The sequence below is a fragment of the Papilio xuthus genome, unplaced genomic scaffold (genome assembly GCF_000836235.2).
Source record: "Papilio xuthus unplaced genomic scaffold, Pxut_1.1 DF827570.1, whole genome shotgun sequence".
Classification (NCBI taxonomy): domain Eukaryota; kingdom Metazoa; phylum Arthropoda; class Insecta; order Lepidoptera; family Papilionidae; genus Papilio; species Papilio xuthus.
In genome coordinates, this window is record NW_013531079.1 from 4,201,962 (window position 1) to 4,223,562 (window position 21,601).

The window sequence follows — 21,601 nt, forward strand, 5'->3', positions numbered from 1 at the left end:
GTGTAACATCACGATGTTTTTCTTCACCGTAACAACATAGGATAAATGTACATAAATAAATCGAAAAATAGATTAGTACTTGTTTGGAACCCAAGACCTTCAGATTTAAAGTCATTCTTAACTTCTGAGTTACCGATGTTATTATTGTATTCTTCAAGAATCACTTTGATCCAAAATATCTCATAGTTTAATCACAATTCGTAAATGCGGACTTTGACAGGGGCAAATGAATTAGCCGCAATCAATAGATGGCGCTCAGGCAGCTTCCTTCCGGTCAGCGGCTTCCGGTCGTCTCCCCCTCTTACTTCCGGTGCATTCGGAAATCGAATGGGGATATTAATTTCTTTGTTAGGATACTAAGAGTTGCTGTCAATTTGTACTGGACAAATGTATTACTTGTTTCGGAAAATTAAAAAAAATAACATTTAGAGAAAAATTTTGATTAGTTTCTAACAGAGACTTATTAGAATTTTAACGTCTGACAAAAAGGATGAAGTTATTATGCATAGTTTTCATCATCAGCTCACTATATGTCCCCACCGAGGGGCTCGGAGCCTACCCTAAGTTAGGGGTGACTAGGCCATAGTCAACCACGCTGGCCCACTGCCGGTTGGTTGACTTCACACATATCTTTGAATTTCTTCTCAGATATGTGCAGGTTGCATCACGATGTTTTCCTTCACCGTAAGAACGTCGGATAAATGTACACATGTAAATCGGAAATCGAAAAACATATTGGTACATGGTGGGATTCGAACCCAGGACTTGCAGATTGCAAGTCAAGCGTTAGACCACTAAGCCACCGACGCTGCATAGTTTTATTAATGCTAAAAAAGTTTGAAAACTGATGTTTGTCACAAAAAAAATAATGAACATAACAATATTATATGCATTATTATGACAACTAAATTAACCTATAAATTTAAAATAAAAATAAGCGTCGATGGCGCAGTTGTTAAGCGTTTTACCGGACCGAAATCTATAGCATCCGCGTTCGATCCTTGCCATATACCAATGTGATTTTCGATTTTTGATTTACATATGTACATTTATCCGATGTTACGTCGAAAGAAAACATCATTTAGCTGCACATATATGTGAAGAAATTCAAAGATATATGTAAAGTCAAGTCGCACTGGGCCAGCGTTGACTATGGCCTAGTCACTAACTTAGGGTAGGCTCAGAGCCCCTCAGTGGGGACATAGTGCGGTAACAACAAATGAAATCACTTTATTATTACGAAAAAGTTATAATATTTATCTTTAAAGTTATTAATAAATCAAGATACTCTAACTCTCTCTCTCTGTCTCTAACAGACAGTCCTAATGAACCATAGACAAAAGAAAGCTGTAAAAGTCACAGACTATAAATTCAACAATAATTACATTGTCAACAACGTGTGAGGTTGTCTATGACTGTAAAAAAGTAAACAAAAAAAATTGGCGCCAAATGTTCGCGCCAAAAGCAGTTAAAGCTGCCATTCTATAGATAACCGTCTCACAGATAAAGTCTTTTTAACAGATGTCTTGATGTCAAAGCATTTTGACCTTTATGCAAACGTAATAAGAGTGTCAATTATAACAAATCTTCATTAAGGAAGGAAGTTCCTTGAGGATTTTTTAAAAGTTAACGCAGCTGCGAATATCTATACAAAAAAATAAGAGATAATTTTTCTAAACCAAACATACGACGTCATTCGCACAGAATATTAAAGTAAGATAATGAATTAAATCAACTCTCAAAATCAATTTTATAACCAAATCGAAATTATATAACTTTAAAACTTACTAATATTATAAATGCGAATGTTTAAATGGATGTTTGTTTGAAGGTATCTCCAGAACGGCTGCATGGAACTTGCTGAAATTTGGCATAGATGTAGAACATAGTCCGGAAGAACATATAAGCTACACTCTAAGTTTTTGTTTTAATCTGCACGGATGGTGTCTTGGTGCTATCGCTAGTATTATTATAAATGCGAATGTTTAGATGATATGTTTGTTTGAAGGTATCTCCACAACAACTAAAAAGATCTCGATGAAATTTGGCATACTTTCGTCCCGGAGGCCTAATTTAGTCCTCTTTCCTTTCTCACCCTTTTTCTTATGGGGAAGGGGTGGGAAGTGGAAGTAGACTTTCCGGATGAGAGGATGCATGTAAAGGGAAAATATTTTCTTTCTATGCATCCTCTCCTCCGTCGATTAAAGGTAGGCAACGCATATGCAATTGTGTATGTCTAAGGGCAACAGTCACTTCGCTGTTTTAGCGATTTCAGGTGGCCGCTCGCTCGTTTGCCCCTTTATGATATAAAAAAAATACATACTATATAACATATTACGGAAGTATACATAGGCTACTAGTTTTTTTTTTTTAATTTTGTTCAGACGGAGTCGTGGGCAACAGCTAGTTGGACTATAAATGCGAATTAGATGGATTAAATTTTTGTTACTAAGTAACTCCAAATGGTTAAATCTAGATGAAATTTGATACAGGCGTAGATACTATTTGGATTAATGTATACAGGATGTTTTTTTTTAATTACGAGCAAAAGTTTGACTATAATTTTTTTTATATCTTACTGTTAGTTTGAAATAAACTAATAGATTATGTTGCGTTTAAAATGATTCCTCGTGTTAATATGTTTGTCATATTTTATCTTTAGATAGCGGTTATTTGTCTTTTGATCTTCGTATATATTTTTTATGATTTATAAATTAACAAGAACATAACAAGAAACATGTTCTGTCGGTTTGATCATACGTTTGTTGTGTCAAATATATAGATATGATATATAAACATTAATTATGATTGATTTATTGTGATATTTTTAATTTATAATTATATTTAATATATGTTTATATGATTCTGAGAAATATATTACGTTAATATACTTTTTTTATGTAATCATCATCATCATCATCATCAACATCATCATCATCAGCTGTCTATACGTCCCCACCGAGGGGCTCGGAGCCTACCCTAAGTTAAGGGTGATTAGGCCACAGTCAACCACGCTGGCCAAGTGCGGCTTGGTTGACTTCACACATATCTTTGAATTACTTCTCAGTTATGTGCAGGTTGCATCACGATGTTTTCCTTCACCGTAAGAACGTCAGATAAATGTACATATGTAAATCGGAAATTGAAACACATTGGTACATGGCGGGATTCGAACCCAGGACCTGCAGATTGCAAGTCAAGTGCTTGACCCCTGAGCCACCGACGCTCTATGTAATCAATAACTCTTTTATAATTTAACTAACTAGCCAGTGACACCATCGGCGCGGAATTAAAAAAAAACTGAATAAGTAACCTATGTGTTCTTCCAGACTATGTTCTATATATATATATGCTAAAATTCATAAAGATTCGTTGAGCCGTTCTGGATATAACTTTAAACAAACATCTATCCATTCATCCATACATCTATCAAAACATTCCAATTTATATAATAATATTAGTAAGATTTGACCTCGACTTCGTCAGCGTGGAATTAAAAAAAGTAGCCTAAGTTCAGGAGTTTACCCATAACTTACGTGGAATTAAGGAGACAGACAATTTTAGCGTCGGTGGCTCAGTGGTCAAGCACTTGACTTGCAATCTGCAGATCCTGGGTTCGAATCCCGCCATGTACAAATGTGTTTTTCCATTTCCGATTTACATATGTACATTTATCCTATGTTCTTACGGTGAAGGAAAACATCGTGATGCAACCTGCACATATCTGAGAAGAAATTTAAAGATATATGTGAAGTCAACCCGCACTTGACCAGCGTGGTTGACTATGGCCTAATCACCCTTCACTTAAGGTAGGCTCCGAGCCCCTCGGTGGGGACGTATAGTGAGCTGATGATGAGAAATTTTAATAATTTATTTTTTGTTGCGTAAATACATCATGTGTACGAAATATATATTTTTTTGATGTCACATACAGACACTTCAATTTTATTCAATTTATGAGTCAATATTCTAGAGAAATATTGACTCATGAATGTAACATATTCAAAAATAACTACTGTTGCATACAACGCCATCTATGGATTATTTAAAAAAAAACAATTGCAAATCTTAAAACGTATTATTTTCTTGTTTAGTTTACATATATTTAGTTTTCATTAAAATATGCAAAATGTTTTTAACAACGTAAATTAATTTTGACGATATTTATATTCAAACCTACGACCAACTAAACTTACAACTTTTGCTTGTAACTAACGAGTAGCAGCCGAACAGAATAATCGATTTGGCTTTCGTTATATCATTATTGCATATTTCAAACGCCGTATTAATATCAAAAACCGACACAAACCAGAGCTATTAAAATCGTAGACTAAAAATAAAAAAAAACCTTACAAGATCAAAGCCACGAGACGCGATTTATCAAAAAAAAAACCATCGACAATCACCGACATTGAAGATTAACATGAACAGATTAAAAAAATAAAAAGAAAACCAAAGCGCGGATTCAAAACATAAATCATACTCATTATATCCAACAGGATTATTTTTTATACGAGAAAATGTTCAAAAAAGCAACCGAAGGCTCCGAGGGGGGCGCCATCTTGTAGGGTACAGTCACTTTGGGCGGGAAAATTATTCACCAACCACCAATCAGAGTTATCCATTCAAAAAGGCGTTCGAAAATCCCACCAATCAGATTATGGGTAGGTCCACTCATGCGCTTTGGCGCCGATCCATACAATTATACATATAATACGGCAGTATTGGCTTAGCCGTCGCCGCGGTAGGACGCCTGTTCGAACTTTTATGCTACAGAGAAAAAAAATGTCGAAGTGCCTACGGACCGAAAGTGTATCGCTTTAAAAGTGTTACTGTGGTATTAACATTTTAACAAATTAATTTTCTATAGATAAAATCGTGATTTGTGTGTCAATCATCAGTGATAGTCAGTATCATCTTTCGTGATAATAGCTCATCACTGTATCATCGTGATAGAAACTTGGTCGTCAGTACACTTGATAGGAACTAATAGGTCGGGTTATTACAAGTGATAGGAACTGTCAGGGTTATCATCAGTTATGGTGATGGCCAGCGGCGGCGGTGGCGGGCTGGTGCAGTCCCCACCGGACATGCTCCATCACCACAACATCATGGACACATCGTCCCACGTCGAAATGATGCCCAGTAAGTTACCTTACTATTTTTTGTGTAGGAAAATAATCTATACTATAAAATTGGAGTGTCTGTATGTCAAATCGAGAAATAAAAGTTTTTAAAATTGTTTTAAGTCTGTCCGTGTGTCAGTTCGCAAAGTGTTTGTTCCGGGTAATCTCCGGAACTAAATTGATTTTGACGGGTCTTTGTCTGGAAGGTAGATAATGCGCGTAGAAATATAGACCACTTTGTGTTTTTTTAATTCCTTCAGAAAAAAAAATGTAATTTATATAAGTAAAAATAGCCATCAATCTTACTACTTACTAATATTATAAATGCAGATGTTGGATGCATAGATGGATGGATGTTTGTTAGAAGATATCTCCAGAACGTTTGAAGGGATCTCGCTGAAATTTGGCATACGTATAAAACATAGTCTGTAAGTCCACATATACCGCGCGGACGGAGTCGCCGGCGACAGTTAGTAAAGATACAGAAATATACACAACCTTAACAAATACAAAACGATTAGAATTAACGAATTTTTTAATAAAAAAGCTTAATTAAAACTTAGTAAAATGTAAATTACATTAACTACAGTTAAGTTACGGTGAACACGCGATCTTGTTTATACTTACAGTTAAATTAACTAACAAAGGTTACACGAATACGTTATTAAACCTCCGTATCTTATAAAGGATAATATAGGAAGCATATTATAACTAGTTGTCGCCCGCGACTCCCTATGTGCTCTTCCAGACTAGATTCTACATCTGTGCCAAATTTCAGCGAGATGTATACAGCCGTTTTGGAGATACTTTCTAACAAACATCTATTTCAACTTTCGCATTTATAATATTAGGGAAAAATATAATACCTACATAAACACTGTCTCTTGCTAAATGTAGATTAAGTGTACACTAAGTGTGTAAACGACCAAGTTGCGTATACTTCAATAAGAAAGGTATTGTTTTAGCACCTCACTTAAAAGCTAAGCCTTAACTTATTTTTTTCTGTATGTCTTGAGAAATTAACACTTGATTTAAGTTGCCGAAAAAGATAATAAATTAAAAAAAAAAGAAAATCTATAGTTAAAAATTGTGTTAAAATCTTTCAAAGATGTTTTTTTTTAATCTAAAATTTACCTTAACTTTACACTGTTTAAAAGGTTTGTACGAAAACAACTTGCATCTTTTCACGGTTAAGAAACGAAAGTATCGCAAATTCAATATCCGTAAGCAAACTTTAAGTAATCGAATCCTGCAACTTTGTAATCTTACAGCGAGTTTAACCAATAAGTAACTGAGTAAAGGGGGTTGTTCGATTGATTTATAAATTGGCAGGGGGTGAAACTTACCCCCAGCCCGTTATTTTTGCTAATGCAAGCGAAACCGACCATTAGAGGGTTACGAGATTTATTTGCTGAGTTGTGTTGGATTCGGATTGTTAATAAGTGATTTCAAGACTATACTAGATGTCGCCCACGACTCCGCTCGCACGATATTTAAAAAAAAAATTAATTAGTAGCCTATGTTTCCAGGCTATGCCTTTCAGCGAGATCTACGCAGCCGTTTTTAAGTACCTTCAAACAAACATTCATACAAACATTCGCATTTATAATATTATTAAAATTATACAAAATGTTATGCATATCTGAAAAAGAAATTCAAAGATATGTGTAAAGTCAACCCGCACTGGGCCATCGTGGTTGACTATGGCTTAGTCATTATATTAGGGTAGGCTCCAAGCCCTTCAGTAGGGACGTATAATTTGCCAGTGATGAATGCAAAATTTAAAAAAACAATAGAAAAACAATGGCGTATTTTAATACATAGAATTTTTAATTAACATATAGACAGAAGGGTTAATATACATTTCATTATGAAAACGTTGCTTTATTAACTTATAAAAGCACCTTGTTAACTGTTATATTCATAAAGAACAAGCTGTCATCCGCGACTCTTTCCGAGCGGAATTATCAATGCGTTCTTCCAGACATTTTAATATCTATAGTAAACACATAGCTACGTAATTTTAAATTCATGAAAAAGTTAAACGATTGCAAACTATATTTATTATATTATAATATCAATAAATGAATTTATTATACTTCCTTATTTCTATAAATACTTAAAGTCTTAAATCTATGATATAAAATAAAATATTAAAAAAAAACGAATAATTCACTAAAATATATTATTAAAAGGAGTCCCTTTAGGCAAGGTCCCGAAGATACTGGCAGCGTTCCCCCTTTGTACAGCTAAACTAATTCTTTGACCGAGGTAGCTGCCAGACTATGTTCTACATCTATGGTTTTCAGCTAGATCTAACAAACATCTATCTATCCGAAAATTCACATTCATAATCTTATTAAGATGAAAGGGACGTCTATATGTTTTTGTAAATATTCAGCAATCGAAACATATGTATTGATTTTTAGACCTTAAATTAGGTCTCCGGTAAGATTTTTATTTATTCTACCTATTCAAGTTCATCATCATCAGCTCACTATACGTCCCCACCGAGGGGCTCGGGGCCTACCCTAAGTTAAGGGTGATTAGGCCATAGTCAACCATGCTGACCAAGTGCGGGTTGGTTGACTTCACACATATCTTTGAATTTCTTCTCAGATATGTGCAGCAGGTTGCATCACGATGTTTTCCTTAACCGTAAGAACGTCGGATAAATGTACATATGTAAATCGGAAGTCGAAAAACACATTGGTACATGGCGGGATTCGAACCCAGGACCTGCAGATTGCAAGTCAAGTGCTTGACCACTGAGCCACCGACGCTCCTATTCAAGTTATCAAGTTGGAAATAACATAAATGAAAGGTCTTTGTTTAATTAAGGAAGTTATAGTTTTTATAAAAACCTTTCAAGAAGTTAAAAACAAAAAAAAATATGTTGTAATTTTTATGTGTTGTTTTTTATCTTCAGGCGTGTTTTCCGTTGGCTAAGGATTTTCCCATCCTTCACTGTTTGGGTTTTCTCTGTCTTACAATGTTGCATAATCACGAAGTTTTCATCGCATAACATACTGTGTAACAAATGCATATAAATATTAGAAAAAAATAAACATTTATTATCATACAGATAAAATGGAAAAAGACACACAGCACGGATTTTTTTATATCATAAGGTGGCAAACGAGCGAGCGGCCACCTGAAATTGCTGAAATAGCGAAGTGACCGTTGCCCATAGACATATGCAATTGCATATGCGTTGCCTACCTTTAATCGACGGAGGAGAGGATGCACAAAAAGAAAATATCTTCCCTTTCCATGCATTCTCTCATCTGAAGAGTCCACTTCCACTTCCCATCCTTTCTTTATTAAGAAAAGAATGGGAAGGGAAAGAGGACTAGATTAGGCCTCCGGGACGCACACTCATCAGACGAAACGCGGAATTGCTTCCACTTGAAGCCTGTCTTCTGTGTGGTCGTGGTATTTCACCGGACTATTCGTGCGAAGATGTTAAAGCGGGCTCTACCACTGTTAAATTTATAACAAACTAGCTGTCGACCGCGACTCCGTCCGCGTGGATATATAAAAAACTTAATTATTGTAGCCCACCTATCCATCCATCCACATCATATCCATCTAAACATTCGCATTTATACAATTAGTAAGTTAAATAAAAAGCAACTCTTCAAGGCATAAATTCGAAAAAAAAATATAAAAATAAATAAATAGTATCCTATGTCAGTTTCCTGGCTCTAAGCAACCTCTATACCAATTTTCAGCTATATCGGTAAAGCCGTTCTTGAGTTATAAATAGTGTAACTAACACGACTTTCTATTATATATACATATATAGATAAATTCCAGCTTCATACCTTCACGTTTCCATTTTTCAATTTGCAATAAGAAATAGAAAGTGGAACAAGTATAAGAACAATGAAATATATGGAGATTGCAAACGCAATTACAAAAGAAAAATTATCGAACAACATTAATCAATGACACCAACTATCACGGTCAAGATAACTTAACTAACACGGAAATACGTAGAGATATAACAAAAAAAAAACATAAAAAAAACCTCCACACAGTCCCATACATTAAGAGTGAAAAATGTCGATAGGTGAAGGCCACATATCAATCGACTTTTTTATATAGATTCGACTCCACGGAAATTACTGTTGTGATTTGAAACATAGTCAAATCATATTAACGTATAAACATTAGACAAAAAAATGCGTCACTAAATTAATATTACTGATGTTATTAATATAATTTGCTGTCTGAATATTTCTTAAAGAAATTGTATAATAAGGGAAACATTTTAAATGTACAAATATGTACTATCTCTCGCCCGCGACTCCGTCTGCGTGGAATTAACAGAAAACTTAATTAACAACCTATGTGTTATTCCAAACTATGTTCTACATCAATGCCAAATTTCAGTGAGATACATGCAGCCGTACTAGAAATACCTTCAAACATCCATCTAAACATTCGCATTTATAATATTAGTAAGATAAAAGCCTTAGATTTGCTCACAAATGAAAACTATTGCTTCATTCCGAACTCGTTTATTAATGTACATCAGCTCGTTATACGCCCTCACTGAGGGACTCGGAGTCTACCCAAAGTTGGTGACTAGACCATAGTCAACTGAGGCCCAGTACGGGTTGACTTCACACATATCTTTGACAGATATGTGCAGCATCACGATGTTTTCCTTTACCGTAACAACATAGGATAAATATGTAAATCGAATAATACACAGCTGATTACCCAGGGATAGTGTAGCTTCCTAGTTAAAGAATTTATCAAATCGGTTCAGCGGGGCCCAATCCGGTAATAATAACGAAGTAACGGCCCCAGCCGAGGTTCCTGAGGGAGCTTAGTTACTCTTAAACGTGGTTTAGGCTAGGCGCTATCTGCGCTCTGCCACCTCAAGCCCGGTGAAGCTGTAAATGCAAACAGGCAAACAGTGTCAATTCACTCACAAAAAAAATCAGCGGGTTTAGACAAAGTGCATTCGCTTTGAAGTGATTTTATAGGGAACTTCAAAAATGTATAAAAAATTAATTTGATGGTCGCGCGTTAGTTTCAGTAACAGCAGTAATTTTTGAGCCTATTCAATACAAACAAACAAAACTTCCTTATATTAGTATTGATTTCGCAAGTCTCTAAGGTGCAACACCCTAGAAGCCTCCTCACTATTTGTGTAAACATTTAGTGCTCACACGCAAACCTAAGTTGTAACTATGTAAACATATAATCTTGCAGGTGCTTGCTATGTTTCTGTTATGTACGTATTAAACATAGATTTAAGATTATATAAGATATTAAAAAAATAAATATATTTTAACAGATTTATGTTTTTTAATTTTGTCTTTTATTTATCTTTCTTATCTGAATGCAATCTTCATTGATTTATCAAATTAAAACTGTGTAGAACATTTATTAGCCTTTTCGTTTGGAAGAAACTAAGATACAGTCAGATATGAAACGGCAGTTAAATAGAATTTTTAAGCTAAAAAATTAAAAGAGCAATAAAGTAAAAAAAATCGTCATGACAATTCCAACGAGACCAAAGTCTGTGTAGTTGTGTCGTCGAGAAGTTCTTATGACCTTTCATCTCCATCATCAAACACCTTGTCATGTTGGATTGTCACGCGATTTACCCACGTATGCAACATTTCAACCCAATCGGTAACCCGGAATAGTTTTTAAATTTACAAGATAACAAACATCGGTACTAAATTACAATTAAAATATACAAGCTTCAGTAGTTGTTACTTACCTCTTACTATTTCCAAAACAATGCGACTTAGGATCCATCAAGAAGAGAGCGTACCATTTCCTTAAACGGCGACGCATCTGCAATTCATCTGGTGTTGTTCATGGATGTCTTTGAACACGTCGGTGTTGCCGTCGCTCGTTTGCTTTATAGCATTGCGAAGAGAGCTTTTAACTGCAGTTTACTAAGTTATTGTAGTCAAGTTTTCCAGATCTTACTAATATTACAAATGCGAATGTTTAGATGAATGTTTGTTTGAAGATATCTCCAGAATGGCTGGACGGATCTCGATGAAATTTGGCATACACATAGAACATAGTCTGCAAGAACACATAGGCTACTAATTATGTTGTTTTTTTTATTCCTCGTGGACGGAGTTCATCATCAGCTCACTATACGTCCCCACCGGGGGCTCGGAGCCTACCCTAACTAGGGGTGACCGGGCCTTAGTCAACCACGCTGGTTCAGTGCGGGTTGGTTGACTTCAAACTTATCTTTGAATTTCTTCGCAGATATGTATAGGTTGCATCACGATTTCCTTCACCATAAGAACGTCGAATAAATGTACATATGTAAATCGGAAATCGAAATACACATTAGTACATGGCGGGATTCGAACCCAGGATAGCAGATTACAAGTCAAGTGTTGGAACAAGTGGTGGACGGAGTTATATTGATGTAAATATTTGTAAAAAGTATGTTGCCTTGAGTTTCCATTGTCGAAGCCCGTGTTTAAAATATTATTACTAATATTCTGAAAATGGATACATATTTTTTGTTTAATTTCAATACGAGTTTATCTTTTAAATGTTAATTGGTTTTGACGATTAAATATATGGAATTAGATTAAATTGTTTGTTTGTGGAAAAATTGAAATTGTTTTGTCTCCTTTATTTAGTATTAAATTCGAGAACTTTACCAAACTTAACCTCAAAACAAATAAGTTTATTCTCTAAGTGCTGTGGAGAATGAAAAACTTTTCCTGTCTTAACTTTTATTTTATAGTAACCGAAACTTACTTAATCCCCTAGCGCATCGACCGAAAGTAGGTCTTGGCCTCCGACACAAGATCGCCAAAGTCTACTAGCTTGAGCCTTCTCCTGCCAGTCCATCGCTTGTAGCTCCCGCAGATCCAGCTCTACGGCGTCTCGTCAGCGGTACCTGGACCAACCGATGGGTTGGCGGCCAGTCGGGGTCCCGATATATACAGCTTAAACCGAAACTTAACACTTTCTTATTCTTTGAAAACACGGAATTAAGTGTATTTAGAGTAACAATAAGTATAAGTCTAGTCTCAATTATTTATTAAAACAATATTTTTCTAGTATATAGTAAGTCATAGTATATAATATAATGATATTATAAATGCGAGTGTTTAGATGGATGTTTGTTTGAAGGTATATCCGGAACGGCTAAACAGATTTTGATGAAATTAGGCACAGATGTAGAACATAGTCTGGAAAAACACATAAGCTACTCATTAAGTTTTTTATATACCGCGCGGACGGAGCCGCGGGCTACAGCTATCTAATATAAAAGAAAGACTTAACTTGTTAACTTATTATAAATACTATTTAATTGTTATTAAATTATTTTTATGAATAACTAAACTTATAACTCAAAAATATCATTATTTAGTTATGAGGGCATCAAAGGACTTTAACAAGTTCCTTTTCAATCTACTTGACGGTATCTACTGCTAAAAAAAACTGTCGGCAACTAGTTCCAATCTTTTAACTTTTAAAAGGAGAAAGATATCGCACGTGTCGAGTCCTATGATTCCCGCATTACCGAACTACTGAGCTTTATTGTAGTTTTTTTAATTTTATGATGGCCAGTACGTGCCTTTCCGACTTGGAAATTAGGAGATCGTTTAAGACACGTTTAGATGACTTTTGTTTTTAAAGTGGTTAAGAATTAACACAATTATTGTTGGTTTATATGACCTAAAACCTTGTATATAACATATCGTCATCCCTGTCATTATCTTTGACAAAACAGAGATAACAATGTTTTAAACCGAGATTCTGGTCATGACCAGGCTTAGTGAAATGTTCAGGTTATACCAGACTAGCTGTCCGTGCGCGCGGAATTAAAAAAAACTTAATTAGTAGTCTATGTGTTCTTCCAGCCTATGTTCTACATCTATGCAAAATTTACGCGAGATCCATGGAAGTTATACAGTGGTAGAGTTCGCTTTAACATCTTCGCACGGATTGTCCTGGCTCGCCCGGTGAAATACCACGACCACACAGAAGACAGGCGGCAAGTGGAAGCAATTCCGCGTTTCGTCTGATGAGTGTGCGTCCCGGAGGCCTAATTTAGTCCTCTTTCCATTCCTCCCCTTTTTCTTATAAGGAAAGGATGGGAAGTGGCAATGGAAGTGGACTTTCCGGATGAGAGGATGCATGGAAAGGGAAAATATTTTCTTTCTGTCCATCCTCTCCTCCGTCGATTAAAGGTAGGCAACGCATATGCAATTGCGTATGTCTATGGGCAACGGTCACTTCGCTATTTCAACGATTTCAAGTGATCGCTCGCTCGTTTGCCACCTTATGTTATAAAAAAAGGTGTTCTTAAGATACTTTCTAACAAACATCCATCCATCTAAACATACGCAATTATTAGTAAGATTGGTAACATTCAATATACTTTAATTTGTGTATACCAACAACGCCGATGCTTACAAACAGCGAACACTAAAAACACGTATACACAATTCATGTTTGGTGTAGTATTCGCTCGCCGTTGTTTGTCAAGCGTGACGGCTTTATATCTTTAACGGAACTGGGATATTACTGCAGGAATCGAAGGTAGCATTGCTAATGCGAACATATGTTTAGATAGTCCCCTATCTAAGTCAAACACAGTGAGGTACTAAGCGTAATATTATCTCTACTTAAACGGTTTGTTACGAGGCAAATGTTGTCACCTGTGATCACTGAGTCTTGTTACAAAGTTATTAAGGCACCTAGCCTTTGCCCGAGTTGCGCGCGGAATTAAAAAAACTTGATTAGTTTATGTCTTCTTCCAGGCTATGTTCTATCATCAGCTCACTACATGTCCCCACCGAGGGGCTCGGAGCCTACCCTAAGTTAAGGTGACTAGGCCATAGTCAACCACATTGGCCCAGTGCGGGTTGACTTCACACATATCTTTGAATTTTCTTCACACGATGTTCTCCTTCACCGTAAGAACGACGGATAAATGTACATATGTTAAGCAGAAATAGGAATACACATTGGTACATGGCGAGATTTGAACCCAGGACCTGCAGATTACAAGTCAAGTGCTTAAACCCCTGAGCCACCGACGCTCTATGTTCTATTTGTCTACTTAATTTCAGAAAGATCCGTGCCGCAGTTCAGGAGATACCTTCAAACAAACATCAATCCATCTAAACATTCGTATTTATAATATTAGGAAGATCGTAATATCATACGAAGTTTAAACTGCCCCTTTTTAGGGATATTGCTCGAACGAATGAACGTTGTTTGACAAATTTAAAGTTATTGTGGAGAAGTTAAGTTACATTAATCATCAAAAATCCTTAATTCTTCAAAATCGTGTTCTCTCCGTTTTATCAAAGATAATAGGGTTGAAGATATCTTTTACACCGAGATTTTTGGTCTCAGAAAGCAACTGTTAATGAGTTTATTTAATAAGACCACCCTTTAAGTAAAGTTTAATATAATTCATCCTGTAGCAATACAAAAAGCTCGCCGAGGATCATCAAACTGTTAATTAGACATAAATAACTGTTGGAAGGCGCCTCGGCGTTACGGAAGTATCTGAGATGTAAAGATAAAAGTCACAAAGACCGCCGACCGATATCCAGCGCCATCGGACATGTTAACCGTCCGAAAGGTCTTCGGCTGAATAATTATTGTATTTAATTTACATACTTAAGTAATTATTGGATCTGATGGAGAGGTGTGCCAGGATCGCACCAATCTGCTTACCCATCTGGATTAAAGGCGTGAGTGATAAAGCGATTCTTACTAATATTATAAATGCGAATGTTTAGATGGATCGATGTTTGAAGGTAACACTAAAACGGCTAAACAGATCACGATTTAATTAAGCATATATATAGAACATAGTCTGGAACAACTCATCGGCTACTTATTATGTTTTTCTTTAATGCCGCGCGGACGGATTCACGGGCGACAGCTAGTCTTTTTATATAATATTATAAGATGGCCAATGAGCGACAGCAACTTGAAATAGCGAAGCGATTGCGTATAGACACACACAATTGCAGATGCGTTACCTTTAATCGACGGAGGAGGAGTTGCACAGAAAGAGTTTTCTCTTCCCATGCACCAAAATAAGTAAAATCCAATTTCACTTCCCATCCTTTTCTTATAAGAAAGAGGGTGGGAAATGAAAGAGGACTAAAATTAGGCCTCCGGTACCCACACTAATCAGATTGTACGCGGAATATCTTCCCCTTGATGCCTGTCTTCTGTGTGGTCGTGGTAGTTCACCGGGCGAACCGGCCAATTCGTACGAAGATATTAAAGCGGGCTCTACTACTGTTCTTACGTAGTAGAGCGTCGCTCTCATTGGGTTAAGCACTTAACTTGTAATCAGCAGGTCCTGAGTTCGCAACCCGCCATGTACTAATGTGTTTTTCCATTATCGATTTACATATTATATTTACATTCATCCGATGTTCTTACGGTGAAGGAAACGAGGCGCTCGATTCAGTGAAACATGTGAAGTCAACCCGCACTGGGCGTGGTTGACTACGGCATAATCACTCACTCAGGGCAGGCTCCGAGCCCCTCAATGGGGACGTACAGTGAGATGACGATGATCTTAGTGTTACCTAAAGTTTGCGGTGTTATTAGATTCGTATTTTTCCCAAATTGACGTTATATAGGGTTATTAAAGTATTCACAAACCCTTGGAGGCTCGTAAATGACTAAGTAAAAGTGAAATATTCAACATTTTTGGAGGCCATAAACATCAGGACAAACTGAAGAAACATTAGCAACAGCCAAATACGTTTGAGGTTCGTAAGAAAGTTAACCGCCGTTGTATAGATAATATTAACCTTATCGGACGCGTAAATTCTGTCAATTACAGCCGGTCGAGAACTCGGAACGGAGTCTCGGAAGATTTTCGCTTCGGGAGAGGAATAAAATTAAAAAAAATAAAACAAAAGTAACAAAGACAAGGGACCGCCTCGCTCTGCCACTGGCGCCGGCCACAGATAACGCGGGAATTTTTTTCTCGAACACTTTTGTTTTTTTTTTTTAGTCTCTGGCGTTATAGTTCTTTTATGGGGGACACTCGATAAAGCTGAGAGATTATTTTTTTTATACAGCCAGATAGCAAAGGTAAAGGCAACCCGTTTATAAGGTAATCTCGGTTGTATTGGAGGATTTCGAACGTTTTCAATATCGGATAGTAATTATTTTTATTTTTTTGTTACTCTCATGTAGATTATAAAAGTCGTGTTTTTTTAAATGATTCTTTGGCAGAATTGATTAAAGTTAAAACCACGATTGGCCCTGAATTGTTTATGTCGGTCACTTTTTGCATTTTTATAATAAGGATTGTAACCAATAAAACGGTTGGTTTTTAATTTTTCGTGGCTCGTAAACATTTTTATTTATTTAAATAAGTACATTTCGATATATAACGACACATTTATTTTAGTTACTTCTATATAAACTTCATTTTCGAATCCAATAAAGATGAATTTCCTAATCGTATGTTAAAAAACTAAAAAGGTTTTAATAATTAGAAAAACAAATTACTGGCATTATTCTATAAATTTTCTTTTATCTCAATCCTTATTCAAAATGATGAAGCACAATCTTTGACATCAAAATTAGCCTAAAATATTTTCAAAAGCAGTCAATCACGACTGGCCACAGACAACGCCTTTTTGACACCTGTCAAATGAAACTGACAACTTCATAATTTTTTTTTGCAACATCTATTTTGGCCGATGACAATGGATTTTTTTATGCTTGTCTTAAAACTCCTTAGAGGCGAATTCTTCAAATATTTGCCATTATTTTGTTCAAGACGGAGATTAAATTGGCGCCTTTACTTTAGCAATGTTTACAGATTAAGATTTTTCTTTGTAAATGAATTAGGTTTGTTATTTTACAGTTCAATCGTTTTTTGGCTACATTCGTTATCTAAATTATTTGTTTTAGAAAAATTAAAGGAAGTTATGACTTAAGAAGAGTCAGTCAAGGAAAGAGTTTACTCCTTCCTTAAAGACCTCACGTATGAGATTCCTCTGATATTGGATATGATCAAATACCCAGTTTTATTAAGGTTTTCAATCGTTATTCTGTCGGTCTAGACCGAAAATCATATCCACTTGTCATCTGGTAAATCATTTGGTCGTATGTCTTTTCTAACCATAAACAACATCACAAATAGAAGAGGATGAACACATCTTTCTGTTTTTTGAAGTTTCTTTATGGCGTGCAGAAAGCCCGCTTTTTCATGTTTATAATTATTTTCTAGTTAATATTAAATGTTTTGTTTTTGTTCCTCTTCTTAGGCATTTGGTCAAATTGACCATATATGTCTTTCTCGCTCGCACCCATATGTGCCTCTCTGTTTACACTTAGTATACTAGGATACGTTAAGACAATTGTCTAACAATGATGTCACTTTCAATAGCTTCTCAGGGACAATTATTTAAAATAAGTACATCGTTCAATTATAGACTTTACGTAGTTTGATTTGGGTGCATTTTTGGATGTGGGAGTTTGGAAAAAAAATTTTAGGCGCCACAATTTTGTCGCCAACGTAATGTCGCGCCGATGATATCCGGTGTGTGAAAGAGAGAGGGCTATTGTTTTATATTTTTTTTCGGACCCCATTCGGTCAGTGACCATGGCGTTAAAATATTGTGCCCTAATGATTTATTGGCCAACTTCGGTTACGGGCTGACGAATTTTTTTTTGTTCCAAGTGTACACTTCTTTTGATTTATTTATGATGCAAAAGTGAATGAGTAATTTGAACACAATGTTGACACAAAAGATAGGCTAAAGTTTAATTTGAGCGACGTAAAAAACAAAACATTTTTCATTCCTTCCAAGAGACAGAGATTTGGTTTGCATTTCGTACTAGCTCTCCACTCTGTCTTCTTCTACATTTTATTTATATTTATATGAAAGTTAGATGGCATCTATAGAACGGGTTGACAAACATTTTTTTCAACCAATCATTATAAAATTACTACCTATCGCCCGCGTATCCGTCCGCGCGGAATTAAAAGAAAATAGTTAGTAGCCTATGTGTTCTTCCCGACCATGTTTTAAATATGTGCTTGATTTCAGCGAGATCTATTGAGCAGTTCTGGAGATACCGTCTAACATCCATCCATCTAAACATTTGCATTTATAATATTAGTAAGATTATGTTTGTTAAACTCTTAGTTATCAAGTTATATTATTATTGGTGTATTCACACCGATCAGTAACTTAAGCCATATGTTTAACTTAAGTGTGACTTACAAATATTATTTGACAATCCTATATAATAGGTATTATATGTCAATTTTATATTTGTCGATTAAATTCCATCACACGTTTTTCAATACGTGATGTTAGTCTATGGTCAATAATCTTTGGTGAATAATCTATGGATTTTGATAGCTGTCAAAAAGTTTGCTTTAGTAATTTTCATCAAGCGTCAATTACACACATTTTATTAGCTTTTAGAATGTTTGATTTTTTTATTATAAATAGTTATTTTATCGCTGTAAGTATCCCTTCGATAGCTCAGTTGGTAGAGCGGTGGACTGTAGTTGTAATTAAAATTGTCATCCATAGGTCGCTGGTTCAAATCCGGCTCGAAGGAATAATTTTTGATTAAACAAAATATATTCGCTAAAGATTCAGACTGATTGTTTTTTGACAAAATCTTTTCTATTGTCTTCTTTTTCTTTTAATAACGGCAGACGTTTACCATGGCTGCCAATACATTTATATTAACAATATATCGTTCTCTCTGTTCATTTAAAGAGCTTGAAAGAGATGGCAACATTTTTATATTTTTAAAAACATGCAATTAGAATCAGATATTCCAAATTTAAAAATTAAAAAACGTAAACTTCAATGAAGCATTATAACTTTTGTAATGATTTTTTATCACGTGTCAAATGCAAAGGAGCTTTTTTTCATCCAAAACAGAAGGCAAAGGTTTTATTATTTTACAGCCAACCGTAGAATCGGGTTACAAGGTGATTTTTTGTTTTTTTTTTCATCCGCCATCCCGGGCCATCATTCGCGTCGTCATAAACCCTCCCAGTAGCTCCGATATGTCAAATTTACTCGTTTTTTTTTAATATAAAGCCAGTGTCACACCGAGCTTAAATTGTCCTCTGTTATAAAATGACGTAGATGTTATGATCCCAAATTACGTATGAATAACACACATAAATATACAGATGAATTGATAACGTCCTTCTTTTTGAAATAGGCTAAAAAGTAGCATTTTAGAAAATATTACGTAGTGTGAAAATTGTATTCCTAATTTCGCCCTGTTTAGAATACAAATAAATGAGACTAAATTTATAAAAAGTTTGATGTAAATAAAATTAATCTTGTCAGTTTATTCTTGTGATACCACTTTTGTAGAAATTACATTTAGACTGTTGTATAACTGATTTTTTCTTATTCTCGTACGTACTCCATCAACGTATGTTTAAACACAAATCCTCTGTGTACCACCAACTTTACCTAATCCCGTCTTAGCTCCCTATAATCCGACGTATGAAGTACTCAAATGTTATATCTCGAAAAAACAACGATAAGCTTAATGCTAATATCGACCACAAGTACAAGTAAATACTTAAGAAATAAGGACTAAATTAGCTTGGCATTGTCTTAAATCTTATAATTACGGCTTACTACTGTAAACTTAACAATTTTCGATCTTTTAAATTTCATTTTTTTATATTTCATTTAGTGATTTTTTTTGTGAAAAGAAACGTTAAGTTCCATTTTACAAGAATTCAAACAAATAGTAATGCAATATAATATTAGTAATTAACTCATGATTCATCGATTATTTTGTTCCCATCGCGTTCCCGCGTAATCTTCGATCATTTGACACGTATGAAGACGCCACCATTTTTTCTCCTACAAATCAAGATGGCGGCCGATACGTGGATACAGACGTCAAATCGGCGCAGAATGGAACTTTATCTTGATTTGGGTATGGCCACTAGATGCATTAAATTTTAAATATAATTCGATTTATTAATATAAAAAACAAACCGATTTTATAAAAATTATTACAAAGTAAAACATTACAATTGTAACGAAATAACTTTATGTGTTTTTTTTACTAATATTATAAATGCGAATGTTTCGATGGATGAATGTTAAAAGGTACCAGGATCTTGATGAAATTTGGCATAATTTTAGAACATATTCTGGAAGAACACATAGGCTACTTATTACTTATTTTTTAATTCCGCCCAGACGGAGTCGCTGGCGACAGCTAGTATTTTCATAATTAAATTACACAGGCCATGTGCATTAAGAAAAGTTTATTTTTAATAATAATTTGCAATTTTAATATTACAAAATTTGGACGAATGCAAAGCCTTTTTATGGACATATGCATGAAGTTACTTAGTCCTTTTTCTGTTTCACTCTCCCGCTACAGCTTATCGCTTCGCTGGTTGTATGACCACAAAAAGCACGGTAGCTCAGCATCCGTAATACAGATATTAAAGGTGATACAGTGCCTAATGACTTGTAACATTTCCTTCTCACGGCTGCCGGCTGTAAGTCACGGACAGTCACGGAATCCTCTACAATGTACACAGCAACACGTAATTGTAATCATAGATTAAATATTGTTTTTTACTCTATGACAAATTAAAAAAAACTGTCAAATTACCTTAACCTTAAATTTTTATAAAAAAAACTGTCGGTCGCGACTCCGTCCGCGCGGAATTAAAAAAACATAGTAATCTATGTGTTCTTCCAGACTATGCCAAATTTCATCTAGATTCATTGAGCCATTCTGGCGATATTTTCTACCAAATATCGAAACTTTCGTATTTATATTAATCAAATTTATTCTCGCTCCAGGATCTTAAGTTGCATGTACTTAAATAGTTTAGGTTAGTCTTATTAAAATCTACAATATATGAGAAACTGTCCACATTAAGAGAATAAGTCACACCAAGCTATTCATAAATGATAAAGTATACATAAATATTATGTGTACGTTATTGAGTACGTTAAAATCAGCTCCTTAGCGGCCATAAAAAGTTCAACTACCACTAAAAAGAGAGGCCACAGTCAACTCGGTTCGGTTAAGCCAATAGACGGAGTTTTTTTTTTTGTTGTAGGTTCTTTTACGCACCGCCAAAGCTCGCCGCGGCAAGTCTACTGTTTACTGACCACCTTTGTACCATAAAAAGTTCAGAGGTTTTGGGCTTTTTATATCAATAATGGTCGTAAAATGTTTGCACTAGATGTATTGAACTAAAAGTACGCTGGCTCCCTCAGGTTGGCAGAATGCCGCCTGTCCTGTTGCCTCAAACGTCAAAGTTTTTTTTTTAATTTTCATAGTTGTTGTTGCGTGCTATTCCGCCATTACAGATAATTAATACGAATTTATTATTTTGATATTTAATATTGTGAATTTGTTATTTCAGTTAAGCATTGTAGATACGATAAAGAAAATATGAAATTAAGTGAATTATTAACTCAATATTTTGTCGTCTA

General features: G+C 35.2%; 1 protein-coding gene and 1 non-coding gene across 3 annotated transcripts in view; both read left to right on the forward strand.

Annotated features, from left to right (window-relative positions):
* Window positions 1-4,740: 4,740 nt before the first annotated feature.
* Window positions 4,741-21,601, forward strand: part of tup (LIM1_Isl and LIM2_Isl domain-containing protein tup) — a 42,634-nt gene continuing 25,773 nt past the window's right edge. For both annotated transcript variants that reach the window (XM_013313405.1, XM_013313406.1), the window contains exon 1: window positions 4,741-5,145. In XM_013313405.1, the coding sequence (XP_013168859.1) occupies window positions 5,040-5,145 (106 nt within the window). In that variant the 5' untranslated portion in view covers window positions 4,741-5,039. The remainder of the gene's footprint in view (window positions 5,146-21,601) is intronic.
* TRNAY-GUA (transfer RNA tyrosine (anticodon GUA)) lies at window positions 18,624-18,713 on the forward strand. Its single transcript is given in 2 exon segments — window positions 18,624-18,660; window positions 18,678-18,713. It is a non-coding gene; the product is annotated as a tRNA-Tyr (tRNA).